Below are 23,367 nucleotides of genomic sequence, written 5' to 3' on the forward strand. Positions count from 1 at the left end.
GGATGGGACACAGGGAGCTGCAGGATGGGACACAGGGAGCTGGAGGATGGGACAGGGAGCAGCAGGAGGGGGATACAGGGAGGTGGAGAATGGGGCACAGGGAGCTGCAGGATGGGACAGGGAGGTAGAGAATGGGGCACAGGGAGCTGCAGGATGGGACAGGGAGGTGGAGAATGGGATACAGGGAGCTGCAGGATGGCATACAGGGAGGTGGAGGATGGGACAGGGAGCTTCAGGATGGGACAGGGAGCTGCAGGATGGGGCACAGTGAGCTGCCCTCCGTGTGCCCCCAGCCCTGCCAAGCTGCCAGGCTGGGATGCCTGGGAGATGCCTGCAGAGCTCCAGTGCCATGCTGGTGGCCAAGGCTCCGTGTTTGGAGCAGCCCAGGTAGCAGAGACTGTTATTTTGAAGCAGGTTGTAGTGCTGGTTTGTCTTGCTGGTGGACAGTAAAATATGCATTGACGTCAGAAGTGGCTGCTCAGCATTCAGGCCGTGAAGTGGGTCAGGTTTGTGTCTGACTCGCTCCTACCTTGCCTTTATCAGCACCTCTCTCCCCATTATCTCCGTGGCTCACATTACTGCTCCAACAAAGGCTGCCTGTGGCTCCCTGCAGCCCGGGCACACTGAGCTGTGCTGGTGATTGCAGGAGAGTGGATTAATTACAGCTGCCAGGGCCGGGTCCCCTCGGAAGGATCGGGGAGGGACAAACGAGAGGCTCCCTGGTCCTGCTGGAGGGATGCACGGCACAAGCTGCAGTGGCCCTGGCAGGGAGCTCCCTTTTCTCAGGTTGCAAGCGGGGCTGGAACCTCGGGGCCGTTTCCATTTTTACCGGGAAAACAGATTCCATGGGGATGATGCGCGTTTCGAAAAATTATACCTTCCAAATTCGAGGTTATCCTGAAGGGGGTAATAATGAGATTGAGAAACCGAATGCCACAACTGTGGAGAGCCAATATTTGCAGATTGCACAAACACAGAGTTTATTCAGCTCGACACAATGCTGCAAATGATGGGATTTTTTTAACGTGCAGATTCAGGCAAACGTTAAGAAGATCACCCCATTATATAATCTCAGTCCTCTGGTAATGAGTCCAATTTCAGTCCTTTCAGAATTCTGTGGCTGGCATATGTTTTGGGGTTTGGTTTTTTTGTTGTTGTTGGTTGTTTTTTTGGTTTGGTTTTTTTTTTGAGGGCTGGCACATTTTCCCCTCAAACACCAGTAATGTTTCTCTGGAATGAAAAAATCTGAACAGTGTTCTTAGGTTAAAAATGACCACCTCGGATCCCCAGTGATTGTGGCAGATCAGCAACTGCAAAGTTGAAACAGGGTGGAAGAGAGAGGATGAGAGGTGGAGTGATTGTCTTGTGCTTAATTGAAGCCATTCTAACACTCCAAAAAGTGGGACAACTAAACTGGTGGTGGAGTAATTAAAAATTGAGGAAGCCCCACGGACCAAGCATCCAGCATCCTGTCTAAATCCTGAACTTTTTCTTTGAAATGGTTTTCCTGGGTGCTGTCAGTTCTCTGGAGTCCTCTAGAGATGGTTTCACATCATTTGAAGGCACAACTGTGAAAAGCATAATAGAAACAAAAAAAGGTGACTGTAATGTTATGTACCCTAACAAATAATGGTGATCTTCCAGGGAATCACTTTGTCCAACAATGGAATATAATTTTAAAGATAAGAGCCAGCTGCTGGAATACAGAACAGTGTTTTTAAGCCCAGTGTGAGTCAGTAGGTATCTGCCTCTTCCTGGGTTTTGTGTTGTCAATGCACGTGGTTTGTTCAGCAGAAATTCATGACTGAAGGCCACTGGTGTTTAACTGGGCATGGAAAAGGGAAGAAATTGAAGTTTTAGAGCTGCAGGTCAAAGACAAAGGGAAGGAACCACTTTCCAGGTGTATGGGACAGCACTCCTGCCCCGGGCACACAGACTGGTGAGGAATTCTGTCCTGGGTGACTTCTGCTTCCCATCCCTGCCCCAGCCCCCAGCATGTGCTGTTGCTGCTCACACAGTTCATCCTGGGCTGCTCCTTCTGCTGTCAGTTTATGGCCCTTCCACTCATGAATTTGCCTAATAAAGCTCAGTGGTCTGTGCTGTCACAAGCCCATCAGGTGCCAGCCAAGTGCTGCTCTTCCACCCAGTTAAGCACTGTCTGGGCACTGGAAGTTCTGTGAATTCTCCTGCTCGGGGAGGGAGCAAAAGGAAGAGCCTGGCAGGGATCAAATCCTTCCCTTCCAAGATGTTCTTGAGGTGCTTTTGGTAACCAGGCACTGTAAACTATTATGTGTTGTGAAATTAGTCAGGGAAAGATAATAGGAACACACACCTGAGGCTTCTCTTGCATTGGTCAGTCGTGCTGAAAGGCTCTGTTCTTTTGGCTGCTCAGATTTGTTGATGTGAAGTGATTCCCAGGTGCTCACATCCACCAAAGGGGCTGACTTGAAATCCAGCATGGACAGGCCAAGAGTTTCACTTTCCTGAGGGTTTGAAATCCTTGTGTTTCCGAGCAGGTCACGCTTTCTTTGGCTGTGCTTACAAATCCATGTACTCGTGAATCTGATACGAAGATTTATGAGGGTGGCACCCTGAGTAAGAGCTGCAGTTCAGAGATAAAGCCTGATATTTATCTGCAAGTTCTTAAGAGGATGTTGAAAATCTTGACAAATCTGAGATAAGTGAAGGGAGAAATCAGATTTAATGACACCTACACGGAATGGCAAAATGCTTCTGAGGGAAGAAATTGCCTCGTGTCTCCTGAAGTTATTGTCAAGGTTGCCAAGCCAATTATGTGTGAAGAAAAGTCTTCTCAAAGAGAATAATAAGAAAAAAAAATAATTCACAACAAAAGTCTGGCTGTGATGGGGGGGGAAGGCAGGTGACACACACAGTGATTGGGGGGCTTTGGGGCAGAAGATTTTGTTGTTGTCACAGCTGAAGTTGCAGCAGGAACAACTCAGCTGAGCTCAGTGTCAACAGTCAGGTTCAGTGCCCGTGTTGCTGCTCTAAAACAACTCCAAGGTGACTTTAAGCCTGGTAAGTTTTCCTTCAGTGCCTCTCTATTGCTTTGATTCCCAGGGTTCTCCCATGATGTGTGTGAGAGAACCAAATCTTTCCTCTGAGCACCCCAACCTGGGCAAATGGGAGTAGATGAGGTGTGAGCAGAGCCTGCCCCGTGTGCAACCACAGTGCTGTCGGGTTTGCTATCTGCTGGGCAGCATTAACAGACCTCTGAGCTATTCAGAGCTGGGGCTACTAAATCAACAGCCTGATTCCTGTTTGTCACCACTGTTGGCTTTCACAGCATGGCTCCAGTCCCCCCCAACACTCAGCACTGCCCTGGTGAAAGGGGAGAACCATCAGACTGTGTGACTCTGAGCACTGGTGGCTGTCATCCTGCTTTTCCACTGCTGGGTTATTAGGAATGGTGACTAACATTAGCCCTGAGGGACCCACATATTTTATTGTGCCGTAAAAAGGAGCGTTTTAAGGAACTGTTCAGCTGTGGGATGGTAGTTCCAGTGCTAGACAGTCCCAGTAGCCGTGTCCTTCCCAGCAAAAGTCCCTGTGTTTTCCCAGGCTTGTTGCTTTTGGCAGAGTTCCTTCCTCCCGGCTCCGAAGTTGATGCTTTTGTTGTCAGAATTTTGTTGTGTGTTCAAGGCTCAGAGAGCACCTCAGGAAAGCCCAGGAAGTCTCAGATCCAGTGCTAGCTCTCAATATATCTCCTGGCAAGTAAATAAGCTCGTTTGTCTGTGTGACCGTCGGTTTGTTGAATTTTAACTGTAGTTGTTTATAAACTTGGGTTTAGCAAACTGGTGCAAGTTTACAGGTTGTGAAGTTTCTCAGTGTCTTGATAATTCCACAGTTGTCATGAAAACAGCAGTGCAGGATGGTGCAGCATCCCAGGATTTTCAGTGGGAGCCCTGAGGGGAGCATTTGGGATATAGAACCTTTCAGGAATCGAAGTGCACGGAATTATTCTTCGTGGTGCAACTGGAGGCTGGAGTGACTTTTTCCCCCCTTGATTTCTCCACAGATTTTGGCTTTGGGAATTTCTATAAGAGTGGTGAACCTCTGACAACGTGGTGTGGGAGCCCCCCCTATGCAGCCCCAGAAGTCTTTGAAGGCCAGCAGTACGAGGGACCCCAGCTGGATATCTGGGTATCATTATCCTTTTTTTTTTAACTGGATTTAATTCAACTTTTGGCAAGCTGGAACAAAGGAATCATCTTTGATTTTTTTATATATATTTTTTTTAAGCTGCAGACGAGCTGTTTCTCCTCAGGTTTATTTCTTGAGTGTCACAAAATGCTTCTTAGCACTGAGTGGAATTGAGTTTGCCTGTCCAGGTGGCTGTTAAATGGGCATTGCAGGTGGGTGTCAACCCACTGAGGAAAAACTGCAGCTCCTCCAAAAACTGCAGCTCCCTGAGTGAACTTTGCTTTTTTTGCAGTGCATTTAGTATTTTCTGTGTTAAGTGGGACTTGAACTTGGGAGTCCTTGAGGAGGTTAAAGGGACTCTCAGGCACTGAGACACAGGAGAGGTGACTCTTTGCTTTGCTTTGCTTTTGGAGCTGGAAACAAGAAGGTTTGTGCCACAAATATCTTTACTGCAGGAGCTGCCTGGTTTTGAGTTGGTGTCTCCATGTGTATCATCCTTATTGGAGAGGACAGAGAGGGCAATCCCTGCTCTTGTGCAACGGAAAAGGGACTGAAACCAACTGCAGGAGTTCTGTGCACCCTTCAGAGCCTGCTTTTCATTCCTAATTTGGTTTTGTTTGGGGCTTTTTCAGTTTTTATTTGACGTTTCTGGCACTTGGGACGACTGATCCATATCTCAGCCCAGGCAGCACATCAGGTTTGCAGGGAGAGCACTGCCCACAGCATCACCCAGGCACTGACACTTGGGCTGCACAAACAGGGCACTTGGTGGAAAGTCACCTTTTGGCTGCTAATCTGATTTCATCTAATTGCCCTGACAGATAAAAGCCGTGCTTTTAGGGTACATGTGTTTGTCTGTGTGCTTGGATCTCCATGTATACCTGGAGAGATATGGATTTTAGAAAGGCTCCAGCCTTTCTGGACCTTTAGCAACGGGTAAACACAGAGCAGACGTCAGCCAGGCACTGTTTGAACATCAGAAGGGAATCTCTGAACTTTGGTAAATATTCTTTTTTATATTTAAGCTCTTAAATCATTAACAGAATCTGGCTGCCCCCAGAGAAGTGGATAAAATCATCATCATCATCATCCTCAATTCTGTCCTGAGTTAAGGATTCTCTGTCTCTTCACAACATTTCTGCTGAATGTGCTGAGCTTGCAGGAGGGATGGAACAACCCCCAGTTCAGTTTTTGGCAGGTTAAGGAAGGGACTTTTTAAAATGTGTATATATATATATATTTAATTTTAAAAATCTCTGTCCCACTTGCAAAGTTTTAAGGTGAATTACCTGCTTTTTCCCCCCCCCTTGAGAAATCCAGTCTGTGTCAGTCTGTGCCAGTGCTGTGTCAGTCTGACTGGCACAAGGCTCTGCTGTGGTTATCTCATGTAGTGGTTTTTTGGCATATCCTGCAAGACCCTTTCCATTGGCAGTGCCAGTTAACCTGCACACTTGCAGGAATGAGCTTTGAGAACTGACCTGAATTTCCCTCTCTCTTCCAGAGCATGGGGGTGGTGCTCTACGTGCTGGTGTGTGGAGCTTTACCTTTTGATGGACCAACCCTCCCCATCCTGAGGCAAAGAGTTCTGGAAGGAAGGTTCAGGATCCCCTATTTTATGTCAGAAGGTAACTGTGTGTCCTCTTACACTCTTGAATAAATCCCAGGACAACCTGGGTTGTGTTGTGGTGCAGCTGTGGGCACATGTGGGGCTGTGCCTCTAGTTGGCCACACTGTGCATTTAAAGAAGCTGAAGGGCTTTTCTCCTTCTTAATGTGACATTTTCACTCTTGTTTTGGGAGGTTGTTTGAGCCCTCAGGAGCTGTGGTGGGCAGCAGTGAGGCAGCTCCTGTTGGCATCTCTAGTGCTGGGTCCCGGGTGCCACTGAGAAATCCTTTTCTAACACTGGTAATTCTTCTTTTCCCAAGAGTGTGAGCATCTGATTAGAAGAATGCTGGTCCTGGACCCCTCCAAAAGGTTGACTATTGCTCAGATTAAGGAGCACAAGTGGATGCTTGTAGAAGTTCCTGCCCAGAGGCCAATTCTTTACCCACCAGGAGAGGAGAACGAGCCTTCCCTCGGGGAATACAACGAGCAGGTCCTGAGGCTGATGCACAGCCTTGGCATAGACCAGCAGAAAACTGTGGAGGTAAAATACACCCAAAGGGCTATTTCCTGAGTGGGGTTGGACAAACCATTAACTTGGCAGCTGGAGAGAGAGGAGGGGAAATTGGAATTGGAAGCAAATTAATTTTGAGCTTTTAAGAGGGTGGTAAATGAAAATCAAAAAGGAGCATGAAAGCAGAAAGCAGCTGAGTGTCTCTACCCTATCCCAAGTCGTGCTTGTTACCAAACATGAATGCCAGGGCTCCCCGTGGAGTTCACACAGTCATTTCCTTTAGGATGGTTGATGGGGAGGAGCTCAGTCCTTTCTGCAGGCTCAGAGTGGCACCTGAATGGTGGCTACAATTCCTGCTGCAGCCCAGAATGTGTCACTGAACTAAACTCTGCTTTGAAACCTTCCTAGTTCAGAACAACTCAGCTTCCTCACCCCACTGCCTCTTAAATATCCCCCCCCAGCGATTCTTTCTTTCTTTCTTTCTTTCTCCCGGTCTTGCAGAACGTAAAAAAACCCCAAGTATTTGGCTGCCCCCACACTCGTGTGCCTCTCTTTTTCAGTCCCTGCAGAACAAGAGCTACAACCACTTTGCTGCCATCTATTACCTGCTGGTGGAGAGGCTCAAGTCCCACCGGAGCAGCTTCCCCGTGGAGCAGAGGGTGGACGCGCGGCAGCGCCGGCCCAGCACCATCGCCGAGCAGACCGTGGCCAAGGTGAGGAGGGGGGGGCCCTGAAGGCATCCTTGCCTTTCAGAAAACCCTGCAGTTCACCTGGAATCCGCCCCTGGGGTTCTGATTTCTGCAGCGTGGGGTTTCGTCCTGCTCTGCTGGGCACCCGCGTGGTTTGACCTCGGACCCCACTTCTTTTTATTCCAGTCATGTTTGCTTCCGTTTTTTTTTGGTGAACTTCAAACCTTTTGGGTTAAAGAGTTAGAGGAACACCAGTTCTGGAGACTGTGCAACGCTTGGAGTATCTTTAATGTGATTCCCAAACGAGCTGTTGAGTTTATGGAGGGCTGTGTTAGCATGGGGGCTAAAAGCATGCAGGCTCCACTTAGTGTTATAAACACAGTCACTCTAAAGGGACCTGTTGAAAATAAAATCACTTTCTCCCCTGCTGTTCTCTAGCTATGCTTTCTGTCTCCCCTGAAATGAAGCGTGGCAAGGAATAGTAAAGAGGAGCCCAAAAGAAAACACATCAGGCTAAGATGCCAATTCATTGTAGTATCTTAAGTACCTGATAAAAATGTCATTATCTTGAGCCACTTAATGGCTGAAGACTGAGAGATTTGTTCCTAAATGAAGTCATTTCTTTTTAAGATTTCCACTGCTTTTTCCTCCAGCAGGAGCCCAGTTTCCTCTGTGTGCACAGAGCCAACGTGGTGACTAATTGATTTAAGTCCTGAGGATGTCATGTGTATTTTATCAAGAGCAGTTCTGGGGGCTCTTTACATCTGGTGCCACTGCATGGCTGTCCCCTTAGTCCCCTCCTAATGACACTGCCTGATTCAGCACAGGCTCTGAGGCTGCTCAGTCAGCTTCTTCCAGAAGGAAAGGTCCAATTTGTCCCAATAATTGAGATTCTTTTTTTAAATATTTTTTTAACATGTTCTTTTGTTTCATTGAGATACACAGGCATTGTACAGCTCCTCTGTCAATGCATAACTGGAACCATGAAAGACTTGGCTTAAGATGACTCAGGCTTAGCGTGGTCTCAAGTAAATACTCTCTCAAGTTCCCAGCCCCCTGGGTCCTGTGCTGCTGCTGCAGGGAGCAATTGCCCAGATTCCACTTCCACTTCCAAGAGAAATCACGGCCACGCTGCTCCTTTTTCATTTGCTTCAGGCAGCGAGACACTTATTTGGGTTTGGAGCCTGTCGAGGTGAAAGCCAAACAGCCCCAGCTATGAAAACACAGGTCCAGGAGCAGCAGTGGGGCTGACAGAGATTAAACCAGCCACTTCCTTGGATGGCAGCTCTGGGGATAGAAAGCCACAGCATTCAAAAGCAAATTATTAATTGTGAGGTGTATCAAAAGCAGGTGGAGCCAGAGCAAGGAGGAAGAAAACACCTCCTGGAAGGTGTTGTCCTAAATTCCTGTACTCCAGAGCCATGTCACCACTTTTTTTCTTCAGCCACAGCCTTGCAGTTGTCCCGAGGAGCAGGATAATTTGTTTTCACACATGGTGGCACCACAGCTCCTGTGTAAGGCTGATTGTTTCCTTTTGGACAGGCGAGTGGGGTGGGTGCTGCACTCCAGGGAATGAAGGCTAAGGAACAGTGGGAAAATCACTGTTTTCCTCCTTGTGCCCTCCTTCCCTGGGACACACCTCTCCCTCCAGCAGTGCTCCTCTGAGAAAACATCTCTTTTCTCACCCAGCCTGCCCTGTTCTTCCTCAGGCTGTTCCCTGCAGGAATCAGGGCGTGTTAGAAAAGTCACTGAAACTCCCCCCGTGCTCATGGTTTGTACTGAGTGTAAAAGGGAGCTTTTATAGCCCCAAAGGGTCCCAGGCACTGTCTGTGCTGCTGGAAGGTGCTCACCTTCCCAAAGCAGCTGCTGGGATGCCATGTGGGGGTTGTCTGTGTGGGTTTTGGGGTGGTAGTGCTCTTTTTTTGTAGTGTAAAGGCTAAGGATGTCATTCCTCTGGAGTGAAGAAATAAATCTTGCGCTTCTGCTTTGGCCATGGGTGACGTGCTGTTGGATTTGTGGCTTTGTGTGGTGTTCTCCACCCAAAACTGTTCCACTTTTTGAGCTCTTCACATCTCTCCCTTTAGGCCCAGGCTGTGGTCCCCTCAGTGAACCTGCACTCACAGAATGCAAGGCTCTTGCAGTCCCCTGGTCTCCCCTCAGCCTCAGGAGCAGAAGCCTTTTCCTTCCCTCCATCCAGCTGCCAGGGAGAGGCAGCATTTATGGAGGAGGAAAGAGTTGAGACACCAAAGGTATGGCTTGAAATCACCCTGTTGTTGCTTTTTTTACTCATTAAGGCTAAAAAAGATTGTTGCCTTTTAAATTACTGCCTCAGAGCACAGCTAATGGTGTGCCTGTTTCCTTAAATTTTAAGTATTTAAGCATCAGACTTGTAGGTATTCCACATTCTTTTTCCACTTCTCTTCCATATAACTCTCCACAGCCGTGTCTTTTTTCATCCTTAATCTGCCTCTCATGTTCTTTGCTTACATTCCAGTCTTACCACACTGTATTTGTAAAAGAAAAACCAACCTACAAAAGTGTGGTGGTTTTTTTTTTTTCCCCCCATTTTCTTCTGAAATGTGTTTCATGAGCCCTGAAGGCTCTTCATGTACAGCTTCTAATACAAAGGGGTAACTGCTGAGTATCTAAATAACCTACTCAGCTACTCATCCCAAAAAATTCAGACAAATGAGGACAGGAAGGTCCAATGGAACCTGAACCAGGAGCTTCTGTTGCCAGCAAAAGCAATTAAAATACCATGAACATAAAATCCCCTCTGTGCCAGTCTCACAGTAAGCCAGCCATAAGTTACATTTTTGCTAATTTTTCCTGTGGAATGGTGAGTATCCAGCAGGACCTTCTGACTGTCAAAACCCAATTAGAACATTCCTGGAGCTGGGAATGCCTGCAGAACCCTCACTGGAGTTTGTTTCCTGAGATCAGGCTGCAAGGAAGGCAGCAAAGAAGGGGAGTTAGCAGTCAGGAGGGGAAATGGCTTAAAATAATTACATTTATATGAAGTATGTTATTGTTCTCATAAAACTGTTGTTGTTCTCTCTCATATCACATCCCGTTGTAATTTGAATTTCAGCATTTATTTTGCCTGGTGCCAGCTGGGGGGGGTGATTTCATGCTTGCCAGTTTGGAGCTTTTATTGCTCCCAGTTAGTTACCAACACTGGGAGTGTGGCCCTGGTTCTCAGCACTGTTTTAACCCACCCCTTGTGTGGTCTCTTACAGCTGGAAAGCGAAAAAGCAGTTCAAAGAAATTTGGAAATTACCATTTCAGACTTTATTTTGCATCCCCCTTTGCTTTACAGATGCAATTTGGCCAGAGTAGGTGAACAACTGGTGACTAGTGAGGTGTCAGATCACAAGTGACCTGGGCATATTCAGTATTTAAAGTGTTGTAGAGCATGTCCTCCAGAGAATTCCAAGCTCTGATCCCTGTGCCATGGTAAACTACAGGGAGCCAACTGCCCATGTGGGATTGGTTCTCCCCTTCCTTTCCAGCACTTCTGCTGCCAGATCAGTCCAAGGCATTTGAATGGAAAAGTCACAAATGGAAAGTAAGGTGTGCAGGGAATCAAGCTCAGGGATTTAATCCAGCACGTTAAAGCAGAGGCAGCAGATCCAGGATTTTCCAGTGCAAGGATCATCATTTTACTGCTGCTCAAACCCTTTAGAGCTGTTTCTTGCTGCTGCTTTAAGATATTTCCCTACAGTGCTGCCCTATAACCTGCTCCAGGACCATTTGTTAACAGCCACTGTTGATGCAGTGAAGCTTCTTTTACAAACTCACCTGTTTTCAAAATACTAAAGAACTTGGAAGGAAATTCAGGAATGGCTCATCTACAGTTTTACACAGAAATCACCTGCAGCAGTGCCAGGTTTTATGCCAAAGGAATGTGTTGTCCTGTAAAACATGGATGAAACACTAATTACAGGACAAACTTCCTGCCCAAAACTGCAGGACATGGCAGCTTCAAACCCAAACAGGCTGCAAATGGTAAAGAGTTAGTTCATGTACAGAAAGATTCCTGGCAAACTGATGTGGAGAATAGAACCAGAATTAAAATCCTAGGAATATTTTGGGTTGGAAAGGTGCCTCTAAAGGCCTCTCAAGTCCAACCTCCTGCTAAAGGCAGCTCTGACTTCAAAGCTGGAGGAGGGTGGTTGAAGCTTTATCAAGCTGAGTGGATCCAAGGAGGGGGATTCCAAACTTCTCTAGGCAACCTGTGCTTGCAGAGGAACAACATTAATCAAATGCACTTCTGCTGGAAAGGGTGCATTTATGGAATTACTCCTGAGCACAGCCCTGCAAGAATGCTGCAGGATGGAACACAAGGCTGGCTTTTCCCAGAGTGTTTATCTGAGCATGATAAACGAGCACAGGAGGTATAGGAAGGGGGAAGCAAAAGTTATTGTACATTCCATAGATGTTTTATACTTGTGGCTAAGCTGGCAAAGTTTTGAATAACTCCAAGAAAAAACCCAAACAATCAAAAAACCTGAAACAAACAAACCCCCTAAACAAACAAATAAAACCCGAAACAAACGAAACACCCCAAACCCAACAACAAACAAACAGAGAAACTGAAAACAAAACCCCAGAGCAAACCATAATACAGTGGAAAGACGAGTATTTAGACTTAGGGAGTGGAATATTAAGGGCACACCAGTGCTGATCCTACACGGGGGACATGGTTGAGAATCGTGCATGACAAACAGGTCTGGCTTGACTCAGAACATCACAGAGGGTCACACATTTTGAACACCCCCCCTGCCTTCAGCCCACACCCCAGGCAGGGATTCCCTGCCCTCTGTGCCCCAAACCCAAGGTGTCCATGTCCTCCCTGTGCCCCCCAGGTCAATGGATGCCTGCTGGACCCCGTGCCCCCCGTGGTGATGAGGAAAGGATGCCAGTCCCTGCCCAGCAGCATGATGGAAACGTCCATTGATGAAGGGATAGAGGCAGAAGGGGAGGCAGAGGATGACCCTGCCCAGGCATTTGCAGCCCTCCAAGCAGCTCGTGTTGGGAAGAGGCGTCACACCCTGGCAGAGGTCACCAACCAGCTGGTCATGGTGCCAGGCACAGGTACAGAGCTCAGCAGGGACATCCCAGGGCTCATTCCCTGCTCTCAGCGCTCCATCTGATAAACTGATGGGGAAAAACGTGGGGTTTTAAGGGTGGCAGGTGTAAGATACCTGTAAGTTTTGTGGATTTGTTACTTGGCATTTGCTGGAAAAACCAAAGGGAAGAACAGCAGAACACCCCAAAACCTGCCAGGGAGAGGGTAAAAAATGAAAGCAGCAAACACACAACTGGCTGAGCTCATGTGCAAACCCAACAGCCTGGCAAACTGGCTCGTTCTTTTTCACATAACTGAACATCACCAAATCATTCATCCCCTGAAGATGTGCTGCCAGAGGACAATGGGGAAACAGAAACCTCTGGATTCCCAGGTATTCCAAAACCCAGCAGGATGAATAAGCCTTGCAGGCTACAGCCTTGCCAGGATTATCTGGGGGGGGGAACAAAACCAACCCTGAACACTTTCCAAACAAGCCAGTGAACATCTGCAGGGTGTCTGCTGTAAAATAATGCAAACCCCAGCAGTAAACCCCCATTCTGATCCTGCAAGTGTTACACGACAATTACTTTATGAAACTTGATTTTTTTGACTGTTTCCTCTAAGATAGTCACTGTTGGCAGGAGTAGCTCGAGCCTGTGCTTTGTTAAATTACTGCTGCGCGTGCCTTTTATTCTGAGTTATTATTTATTATGGGTTGTTGGGTTTTCTTCCCCAGGGAAAGTGTATTCCTTGGATGAGAACTCCTCCCTGGGCAGCATCGACTCCGAGTACGACATGGGATCCATCCAGAGGGACATTAAATTCCTGGGAGAGACCCCCTCCCTGAAGGAAATGGTGCTGAGCAACCAGCAGGCCCCCCGGGTGACCCCCCCTTTCATCGGGCTGAGACCTGCCAACCCAGCCATGCAGGCCCTGAGCTCCCAAAAAAGGGAGGCCCACAACCGCTCCCCCGTCAGCTTCCGAGAGGGACGGAGGGCCTCCGACACCTCCCTCACACAAGGTAATTACAGCTGCTCCCAGAGTTAATTATAATTGCACCTGGACACGGTAGGGAGTGTCCTCCACGCAGGGAAGCACCACTGTGGGACTTGGTTGCCCCTCATCTCATGTTTCAGTGTTCAGTGGACATGAATTAATCTGATTTTCTGACCAGGGGTTTTTTTGCTCGACTCTTCTTCCCCCAGGAATTGTAGCATTCAGGCAGCACCTCCAGAACCTGGCACGAACCAAAGGAATCCTGGAACTGAACAAAGTCCAGCTGCTCTATGAACAGATGGGGTCAGAAGAGGAGCCGTCCCTGACATCAGCTGCCACCCAGCTGCAGGAGCTCATGAACAGCCCTGCACAGGTACTCAGGGCAGAAACCAAGCTCCACCTTCCAGGTGTTAACACTTTGGGGCAGAGCAGGAGAGGATGAGGTGTTCTTGGGACTTGAGAGGAGCTCATTTACAGATAAGTTTCCCTGTTCTCCTTTCCTGCAGCCTGGAGAACGAGCCTTTGCCATCCTGGTGCTGTCAGTGAGTGGCCCTTTCAGCTTCCCAGACCCCAACATCTTCCTCCTGCTTTTAATCTGCAGGGTGTTGTAGATTTAACAAAGCCCAGTAACACCTTTCCTTGGTGGAGCTGGGCTGGTATAATTGCAAGAAGTGCAAAAGCCTGACTTGCACAGTGAAATGTTAAATACATTCCCAGGTGGAACACATCAGGCAATCAGGAATATAGTGACTGGGAAACCTCTGGGGGAGCTTTTCTGGGGAATTTTCTGGGGGAATCCTCGAAGAAAAAGGGTTAAAGCCTTTTCTGGACATGCAGCCTGTTCCTGTTCTCTCTGCAGGAGGAATCATCCCAGCAGCAGCAGCAGCAGGAGGCTTCCCCTGCTTTCCCTAATGGTGCACATCCCCCAGTGTTGTCCAGAAGGCAGAGCCTGGAAACACAGTACCTGAAACACAGGCTGCAGGTACCACCCCTGCCCTCCCCAGACTGACCCCAGCTGCTGGTCCTGCCCAGCACACCAGCCCTGGGGCTCCTCTTAGGAAAATCAGTCTCAATCAGCAGAAAATGGCTGAACTGGAAATTATACTGTATTTTTCTTTTTTCAGACACTGACCCTGATTATGCAAAGAGTGTATTACTGCTGTTTTCCTACTCTGCTAGTGTATAGTAGCTGCTAGGAATACATATTAGTAGTGTAACACCCCATAAAGGCTGTGCATCAGCACCTGAGCAGCCACTTCTTAACCCCCCTTACAGTTCCACACCCTCCTTTATTTTAAACCCATTTTCATATTGCTTTAGTTTACAAAAACTTGATTTTTTTTTTCCCCCCAGTTTTTCAACTTGCAGCTTCTCTTTCACTTGGGAAGAAATCCTTCCATGGGTTTTTATGCCACAATCTCTCATGCAAAAATACTGTCTAAGGGTTAGAAACCAATAAGCAGCACTTGTGCTGGGTTTAGATGGAGGCTCTGTTGGCAGCTGGATTGCTCTGCCAGAAGGACAGACAGTCTTTCTCTGGCTTTCTGGGCTAATGCATTAAATCAAATGCCATTAAAACCAGCCCTGCTTGCCTTGCAGAAGCCCACTCTGCTCTCTAAAGCTCAGAACACTTGCCAGCTCTACTGCAAAGAACTGCCCCGGAGTCTGGAGCAGCAGCTACAGGAGCACAGGTAAGAACCTTTCCAACGATGCAGACAAGTCATTCCTGCCTTCAGGAGCAAGAAAAGGACTGGAACAATCTCTGTCTGTTTAGAAATCATTTGAAAGAGGAAAGCTTCACTTCAAAACTTGTAGTAAGGACACAGTCCTTATTTTAAAAGGGGGGTAACAGTCCTGCCCTGTCTTTCCAGATTTCTGTGGCTAATCTTCAGCCCCCGGGTTCCCCAGGATAAAATACAAAGTGAATTAAAAATAGAAAAGTGAATTAAACCATACACAGGGCTGACTTAATGGCACGGGAAGAATTCAGTAGGTGATAGAGAAGGTGATCAAAAGGAGATCTTTGCACCTTTGCCGAGGGGTGACGGCTCTGATGGGCTGTGAAAGGGAAGGGCCAGGATTGTTCCAGGATTTTTCAGTGTTGCCCTTCCCTCCCTGCTGGGGCTGTGTGAGTGCCCAGTTTTCCATGTTGCCCTTCCCTCCCCGCTGGGGCTGTGTGAGTGCCAGCCTGCAGGACCCGTGCAGGCTCCTCAGGGTCTCCAAAGGCAGGGCGGTGACTGCGTTTTTGCCCCCCTGCTCCAGGTTGCACCAGAAGCGGCTCTTCCTGCAGAAGCAGTCCCAGCTCCAAGCCTACTTCAACCAGATGCAGATCGCCGAGAGCTCCTACCCGAGGTCAGCCCAGCTGCCCCTGCCCTGCCAGGAGGAGCCCCAGCAGCCCCAGCAGCAGCAGCAGCCGGCCCAGTTCAGCCTGCAGCAGCCCCTGAGCCCCGTGCTGGAGCCCTCCCAGGAACAGATGCAATACGACCCCTTCCTCAGCCAGTACCAGAAGGTCCCTCTGGACCCGCTGCCCTCCCAGCTCAGCAGCTCCTCCAGGCTGTCCTCGCCCGTGCAGGTGCAGCAGCAGCCACCACAGCCCTTACAATATTCCTATCAGACTTGTGACTTGCCCGTGGTCCCCTCCTCCGAGCCAGACTACCCCGAGCAGTGCCAGTACCCCCTGGACCCAGCCCCCCAGAGCAGTGTAGCATTGCCTGACAGCCAGGGCAGCTCTGCCTCCCCCGAGCCCCAGCCCAGCTACGACCCCCTAACCCTGGCAGAGCTGCCTGGACTCTTTGATTGTGAAATGATGGAGACTGTAGACCCCCAGCACAGTGGCTACGTCCTGGTGAATTAGTGCGAGACGGGACGGACGGGAGAAGCATGTGAGTTTTTGGGGGTTTGTTTTTTTTGTTTTTTAAGTTCCTACCCCAGAATTCGTGGTAATTTTTTTAAGCCCTTGAATTAGCAGGGGAACTAAAAAAAAAATCTACCTGGCTGGAGGAAAAAAAAAAAAAAAAAAAGGATAAAAAAAAAAAAGAAAAAGCAGGAGGTCTCAAGAGGTGTTTGGCCACTGGCTCCTCTGGCAGTGGCAGGGGCTGGAGAACAGAGAGTGCAGCTTCATCCCACAGAGTCTGCGTAGAAGGAGGCAAAAAAAGGTGAGTTTTAGAGGAAGGAAATAGCCCCTTCTAAAAAAATTGGAGAGTTGGTCAGCGTTCATCCAACATTCACCTGGAGGAAGGAGAGCGAGCGTGCACTGTATCCTACTTCTTGGCAATAAAAGCAATAGTTCCCATTGAAATTCAGGGTAGATTTGGGTCTGCACTGATGGCAACATGAGGTGGAAATGAGGGAAAGTCGCACTTTGGCATCCAGCTGCTGGTTAAGCTGCTGATCTGGAACTGCTCCGGGGTAAGTCCGAGATCACCGGGTGTCTCAGGCAGCCTCCGCTCCCTCCTGCAAGCAAACAGTGTTTCCTGAGCCTGCCAAGGAGCTCTTCTGCTCCAGGAACCTGGATCTCTGCTGTGGGACACCTTGACCTTGTCAAAAGATACCTGGAACTCACACAGGGCACCACAGAGGTTCGTGGAGACCTCTGGGTGGGGATCAGAGTCCTGGAGGATAAAGGATTTACTGAGAGAGAGACAGAAGGTGAGAAGGACCAGGAGAGAAAGCAAGAGCTGCAGCCAGGGGCATTAAAAAATAATCAAATCCACCTGGGTGGCTTTTGAAATCACCCCCTTTTTGCAGGCAGGCCTTGAGGAGGGCTCTGTCCTGGAGAAGTTCTGGTGGCTGGAAAGGATCCACCTGTCCTTCGGTTGCGTTTGGAAAAACAAGCAAACAAACTGTGTTTTGAAATTTGCAGTATGTGTTGCTGGTGGTTTGTTGAGCTTTGTATATTTGGACAATTAATTTAGGGTTTTAGGACTTAAGGGTAAAAACAATGAGCTAAAAAAAAAAAGCAAACAAAAAAAAACACCCCTGTGAAGTGATAGTGCTGTGCCTTTTTCAGTTCTTTATCAGCCTATATGCTTTTTTCTGAAGAAAGTAGACAATACCCCATTTATATCCTTGCTGTGGCCAAAGTCCCTTCAGAGCACACGTTCCACCATGTGGGACATGTTTAACTTTCTCAGTGTTTTAATTGCTCGTGTATATAGAACGTTGAAAGTATTACAGCAATATTCAGCATCAAACTGTTGATGTGTCAACCATTTCAAGGAAGCACTCAACTCAACAAGCAGTTTGTGTCTCCAGAGCTTTCAGTCACGAAATCCGAATCACAGGAGGATTTGCTTAGGGATCTGCAGAAAGTTGGGATCTCCACTCTGGGGTTTGTCTCCAACCTTTCAGTATTGTGGGACACGGCAGGACAGGAGGTGGACAGTTCAGCCCTTTTCTGAGCAAACATTAAGCACAATTGCAGCTTCACTAAAGCACAAAGGATGAGAGAAACTGTGCTGATCACACACGGAGAGAACAGCCAGTGCTTGCTGGAAAGCTTGGTGAGCTCTAAAGGTCTTTGATGCTACAAATCCTGAGGATGCAGGGAGGTGGATAATCAGCATTCACAGCAATAAGACCACATTTAAATGTGGAACAGAAGGACTTCAGTCACTGTGTGTGAAGGAGGGAAGGGTTTAACAACTGACAGAAGGCACCTGGCTCCCTGTGTGCTACAGAGAGACGACTCCTGTTGCCTGCTCTGGTGCTGGTCCAGGTGTGCAGCTGGACTCAATCCTCAGCTTCTACCTCCGATCCCACAGAGATTCTCAAGGCAGCAGCAAAGCAGAGCTTAAAAAAACAGGGATCACATCCTTGCACTACTGCTGGGATGCAAGGTAAAGAGGGCTGGAAAGCTCCACTTTAAATAGCTGAGGGGGAGGAGGTTTTTGTGGTGTGGTTTCCCTTCCAAAGGGAACTCATCCAGTGCAGTCAGTGTGACACCCCTGTGCCACTGCACTGACTGCCAGAGGGGAGGGAACCAGCCTGGAAAACCTGCAGCATGACAGGCCAGGCATTGCCCTGCTGCAGAGGGAGAAAAAGGGGAAACAGAGTCCTGTCCTTCCATTCCTCCTTCCCCACCCCACAGCATAACCAGCACGGGCTGGGGGTTTAGTGTCTCTCCCAGTATTGGAGGAACTGAGCAGTAAAAGCTGCCCCCAGGACCCCTCTGCTCCAGGAGCTGGGGCACTGCCAGAGCTGCAGCCACTTCCTTCCCCCTCCCACTCCAGGATCCTGCACGTTTCAGGACTCAAAGGATGAAAATAATTCCGTTCTGGAGTTCTGCAGCTCGTTTATCAGGATGTGCCAACGAGTCTAAGCTCCTTTGAGCTTTGCAGTGCTGGGCAGGGGGAACCTACAGTATTTTTTAACGTAGTTTAGACTGGCTCTTCCCCTCAGCCAAAAGCATATTTAACATTTCATGTCATTTCCTTTAAGCCAATTAGACTAAAAGGCTTCTAAAGCCTTCTCATACAGAGAGTATCCATTGGGCACCACTTCTTGCTCCTTTGAAGTGGCTTTTTTTGTTCAGATCTGTCCTGTCTAACATTAGAGAACTGTGTACACTACTGTTAGAGTAATTACTAGCTTTATTATCTTGTATTACAGACTCCTTTGAAGAGACTTTGGTGTGATGTATATGGGGTACAAATTTCATACGGAGAAAAGTGCAATATGTGTGTGTGTGGTATGTTCTTTAACGTATTTTTTTAAGGAGTTAGAGGGTTTAGTCTCTGCTTTGGGATAAATGCACTAGTTTTGTGAGCTCCAGTTTGGCAAGTTCATCCGTAGTATTTACATGCAACTGATCTGCTGGACTCTGTAAAGCAGTTACAGTGTATTAATACAAAAATAAAGAATATGTGCATTTCATTTTTAAATTTCTAGTGAGCTAAAGCAGCCCCTGCCGCTCTTGTCTTCATTTTAGTGAAGTTATTTTCTCTGTGAGGCAGCAAGCTACAAATGACAAAAAAAAAAAAAAAGAAAATTAAGGTCTACTGGATTTTCTAGACTAAAGTTTGCTTCCCATCATTCTGACATACTTGGGATAGTTGATAGCACTGACTTTGGCCAAGCTACGAATGCAAAAAGTGTTCGTGCTACGAGATCTTTAATTAATAGAAGATTCATTCAAAATTGCTTAAGATGAGGTCAGAAAGCAGCGGTGCTGGGCCTCACCCCTGCAGTGAGCTCAGCACTCCCAGTGCCTCTCCTGTGGCTGCTTCCCACACATCCTGCTCCTCTGCTGCCTCCTGGAGCTCCCAGCACGGTCCTGGGCAGGGCTCCAGGCACGGAGGGTGACGTGTCTGCGTGTCCTGCTGGGCCAGAGATGTCAGCAGGGAGCACGGGGTGACTGCAGCTGCACAGGGACAGGGGCTGTCACCCCCCAGCACAGGGAGGGCAGAGCACTGTCCCACACACAGCCTGTCACTGTCCCCAGCCAGAGCCACCCAGAGAAGGTCACACCTTCAGGGCTTACCTCATCTGACCTTCCAAGCTGTCTGGAAGACACTCCCCCTGTTCCCCTCCTGCCCCCCAAGTGCAAAGGCTGAGCCATCCTGCTCGGTGGGACAGGAGGAATCCATCCCCCTGCCCGGGGTGAGCTCTGACTCTCAGCCTAGGTCAGAGCCCGTAAATCCCTGCGGAGTTGCAGAGCACAGCATTTCCCTGCTGGGCCTGGGGCCAGCAGAGCTTTCCTTTTCAGTGGGATCTGGCTGACAGTGCTGGTTCAAGTCCCTGGCAGGGGGATTAGCAGCAGGGCTGTCACAGGAACACAACAGGCACGAGGCAGGGGCCGATCCCAGCACGGGTCACTCAGGGGGTGAGGGCAGAGGGCACAGAGCCCTTGTGCTGAGCAGGCTGGGGCAGTCCCAGGGGAGCTCCAAAAATGGGTCTGGGTTCAGTGCACAACATCCCTGTGGGTGGGAGCTGCAGCCCCTGGTCACCTTGCACCATATCCCAAACACAGCCAGGATGAGCCTGGAAAAGCTGCATCACCTTTGGTACAGGGCAAAGGGGGAAGATCAGCTGAAGGAACAGGGGAAGAACTGGTGCATTAGAGAGTGGGAAGGGTGAGCATCTAGGAGAGGAGATAGCCCCAGACAGCAAATATTCCCCTGTCAGCTCAGAAGGACACAACCCCCCAGCCACACGTGGTCCTGTGCACGTAGGAAGGAACAGGATGGAGACACGTGGCCAAGAAAGCTCCAGCAGGGATACAGCCAACAGCTGGAAGGCTCCACCAAGGTCATGTTCACATCCAAAAAAACACCCCCAAGGACTCAGATAATTTATCCCCAAGGTGGACAGTGGGTGACCTCCTGAAAGGGTCTCAGAAGATGTTTCTGAGGGAGCTGACCCAAGAGAAGCTCTTGCTCATGGAGCTGCTGGAGCAGTTTCAGACATGCAGACTTGTCTGATGATGAGACATGGTCTAAATACCCTTCCATGCAACACATAATTATGTGTAAAATCTGTAAAATTTGTGTGTTTTTTTAATGAGGGAGTAGAACATCACTGTTTAATCATTTGTAAGGGCTCACTATACACGAAACTGAGGAACATTCAAGACTGAATATAAAACCGTAGCAGAAATTAATTCTCCCCTCTTCCCTTTCTGCCTCCACTGCTGGACAAAGTGAAAAACTGGAAAATGGGGCACAAATTCTACAGCCCTGACCCTGATGGGAACTCTGCCAAGCAGGTCACTGAGTGTAAAGAACTGCAAGTTAAGACAACAGAAGTGCTGTGGGGGTTTCTGCTGATTCAGATTCTTTCCTGATGGGAATGTTACATTGCACGTTTGGAAGGGGGGGTCAGATGGCAGGATTTCATCATTTTAAATGTGATGAAAAGAACCCTCTAACTGGGTGACTCTCACAGGGAATCAGCTGTGAATCACAAATCAACCCGGCTGGAAAAGACCTCTGAGATCATCCAGTCCAACCTCTGACCTAAACTAGGTCATTTCCTGAGTTAGGAATTAGGTAGACAAACCCTCAAAGGAATAAGAATCAGGAAAATGAATGGAGAAATAAGGCAAATGTTTCTGCCTCCTCTGCTGTAAGGATTTTAAGAGGTGACTGCAAAGCATCTGTACCACTGCTTCCACCTCAAGGCACAGAGAATAACACAGAGAATAACACAGAGAATAAACTGAGGCTTCCAAGGCTAAAGGAACAGACTCTGTGGACTAAACGTGGCAATAATCTGATTTGCACAGGTTGTTCTGATTCTCGGTGGTCAAAAATTAGCAGAACAAAAAGGAATTTTAACAGAGCGTGGACAAACAAAGGAACTAAGAAATTCTAGGTTAATTTGAGGGTAAAATCCCAAGATAGAGTAGAAACTGAAACCAGGGGAGAGATGTGTCCAGCTCACAGTATCCTCTAATTTAAAGAAAAGAACCCTAATGAGAAATCACACCTACAGTTTCAGCAGCAGACAAGTTCTACCTGCCCATTTTTCCAGGGCTTTCCAGCAAGGATTCAACACAACATCCCTACCAGGAAGGCTCCATTTTCCACAGAGCTGTCACTCAGCAAAGAGTTTAAATATGGTGGTTCCAGAAGAGATCTCTCTGCTCAAAAAGGTGCTTAAATGTGGTGATTTTCTGCAAGGAAAAATGCCATGATGTGGTTTTATGTAACAGTCCCTGCTGAACTGACTTATCAGCAAATAAAGGCTACAGTGTTTTGATAAGAATCCATGTGGTGTTGGTTTGCAGAATGGGAGCAAAATGACTCGCACACGGAAAGCTAATGGGAGGTTTGTTCCCAAAATACTCACAAATGGACATTTACTTAGCTGAGAATGCCATGCCAAGTTCTGCAAAGGTTAGGCACATTTGGGGAGTTCATAAGCTCTCTGCAGCTCGTCTCCTGCAGGCTCTGAGCGTGGAGAGAGGCTGAGAGGGAGCAGCTCTGACGTCAATAGGGGAAATTATACCACGGGCTGCAATCACCTGGGTCTGCCGTGCCCTTTGCACTGAGCCTGCTGAGCCCACGGGGCTGCCTGGGGAGCCCAGGGCTCTGTTTCCATGGAAAATGCTCCAGCAGATCAAGTCAAGGTTCCCCAGGACCCCCAGCCCCCAACAAAAGTGATTTATTATACGTACTATAATATAGATGTACCATTTACATACCTATCACATATATTCATAGAATATTCTGAGTCGGGAGGGACCCACAAAGATCACTGAGTCCAGCTCTTGAGTGAGCATTATATATAAAATATATCAACAAAAATAAATACCTTTGAGTCCAACTCAAGTGAATATATCTATATAATATATAAATAAAAGTAAATACCTTTGTGTCCAACTCAAGTGAATATATATAATATATAAATAAAGGTAAATACCTTTGTGTCCAACTCAAGTGAATATATATATAATATATAAGTAAAAGTAAATACCTTTGAGTCCAACTCAAGTGAATATCTATATAATATATAAATAAAAGTAAATACCTTTGAGTCCAACTCAGGTGAATATATGTATATATATATATAAAAAAAAAAGTAAACACCTTGAGCTTCTCAGGGTTCTCTCTTCCTCTGCAAGGACAGTGTCCAGCACCACTGCTCAGTTCAGGTGCTCTGATCCACAGATGCCAGAGAGCAAAACCTCTCAGAAGGGAGCAAAGGCAACCTTCCCCTGCTCCAGGACAGGCTGTTCTGTTCACAGTGAACAGGTCACACCTCAGACACCTGGAGAGGCTCCTGCTCTGGGGAATCAGTAGCCTACACTTCCCCAAAGGCAACAGAGCTTTTTCCCATGGAAAAGGGCCCTGTAAGACCTGGGGGTCCTCTCCTTCCACAGGGAGAACACCCAGTTTGGTCAGCCTGGGTAACTCAGAGCGAGCCCAGGGGCTGCACAGCAGTTCTGGCCAGCAAATGCTGCCCGGGGCTGGGAACAGCCCGCAGAGAACAGCAGGTACCCCGGGCCAGGGACTCCAAACACCTCCAAAGCTCTCCGAAGGCAGTGCCAAGGCTGGAGGGGAGTGCCCAGCATCCCCCATCACCAACCCACCCCCAGCCGGGTGTGCTGCCCTCCGGGCGGGCAGCTCAGAGGCTGGGCCGGTGCTCCAGCCTAGCAAAGCCCAGGAATGCTCTCCCCTGCTCCCAGCCCCGCAGGCTGCGGCTGCGGGTGGATCCTGCCCGGGGCGAGGAGGGCACAACGAGCCCGGCTTTCGCCTCCCCGCCCGGCTCCGCTCCGAGCGGGAGCGGCAGCGCATTAATAATAATGCAGCAAATTAGCAGTTGAGCCTCGTTAGCCCCGCTCACGTCACTGCAGCTGCATTAGAGGCTGTCGGAGGGATTATGAA

At 48.3% G+C, this 23,367-nt stretch overlaps 1 protein-coding gene across 1 annotated transcript in view; it reads left to right on the forward strand.

Moving 5' to 3' along the window:
• Positions 1 to 18,913, forward strand: part of SIK2 (salt inducible kinase 2) — a 35,087-nt gene extending 16,174 nt beyond the window's left edge. Inside the window, exons 5-15 of the mRNA XM_051812580.1 lie at positions 4,040 to 4,164; positions 5,666 to 5,789; positions 6,090 to 6,310; positions 6,841 to 6,993; positions 9,054 to 9,218; positions 11,838 to 12,066; positions 12,780 to 13,064; positions 13,249 to 13,412; positions 13,899 to 14,021; positions 14,639 to 14,730; positions 15,302 to 18,913. Coding sequence (XP_051668540.1) covers positions 4,040 to 4,164; positions 5,666 to 5,789; positions 6,090 to 6,310; positions 6,841 to 6,993; positions 9,054 to 9,218; positions 11,838 to 12,066; positions 12,780 to 13,064; positions 13,249 to 13,412; positions 13,899 to 14,021; positions 14,639 to 14,730; positions 15,302 to 15,893 — 2,273 coding nt within the window. The 3' untranslated portion in view covers positions 15,894 to 18,913. The remainder of the gene's footprint in view (positions 1 to 4,039; positions 4,165 to 5,665; positions 5,790 to 6,089; positions 6,311 to 6,840; positions 6,994 to 9,053; positions 9,219 to 11,837; positions 12,067 to 12,779; positions 13,065 to 13,248; positions 13,413 to 13,898; positions 14,022 to 14,638; positions 14,731 to 15,301) is intronic.
• The last annotated feature ends 4,454 nt before the right edge of the window (positions 18,914 to 23,367 follow it).

Source organism: Manacus candei, unplaced genomic scaffold, assembly GCF_025592945.1.
Source record: "Manacus candei isolate 608988 ecotype Guabito, Panama unplaced genomic scaffold, ASM2559294v1 h1tg000086l, whole genome shotgun sequence".
Classification (NCBI taxonomy): domain Eukaryota; kingdom Metazoa; phylum Chordata; class Aves; order Passeriformes; family Pipridae; genus Manacus; species Manacus candei.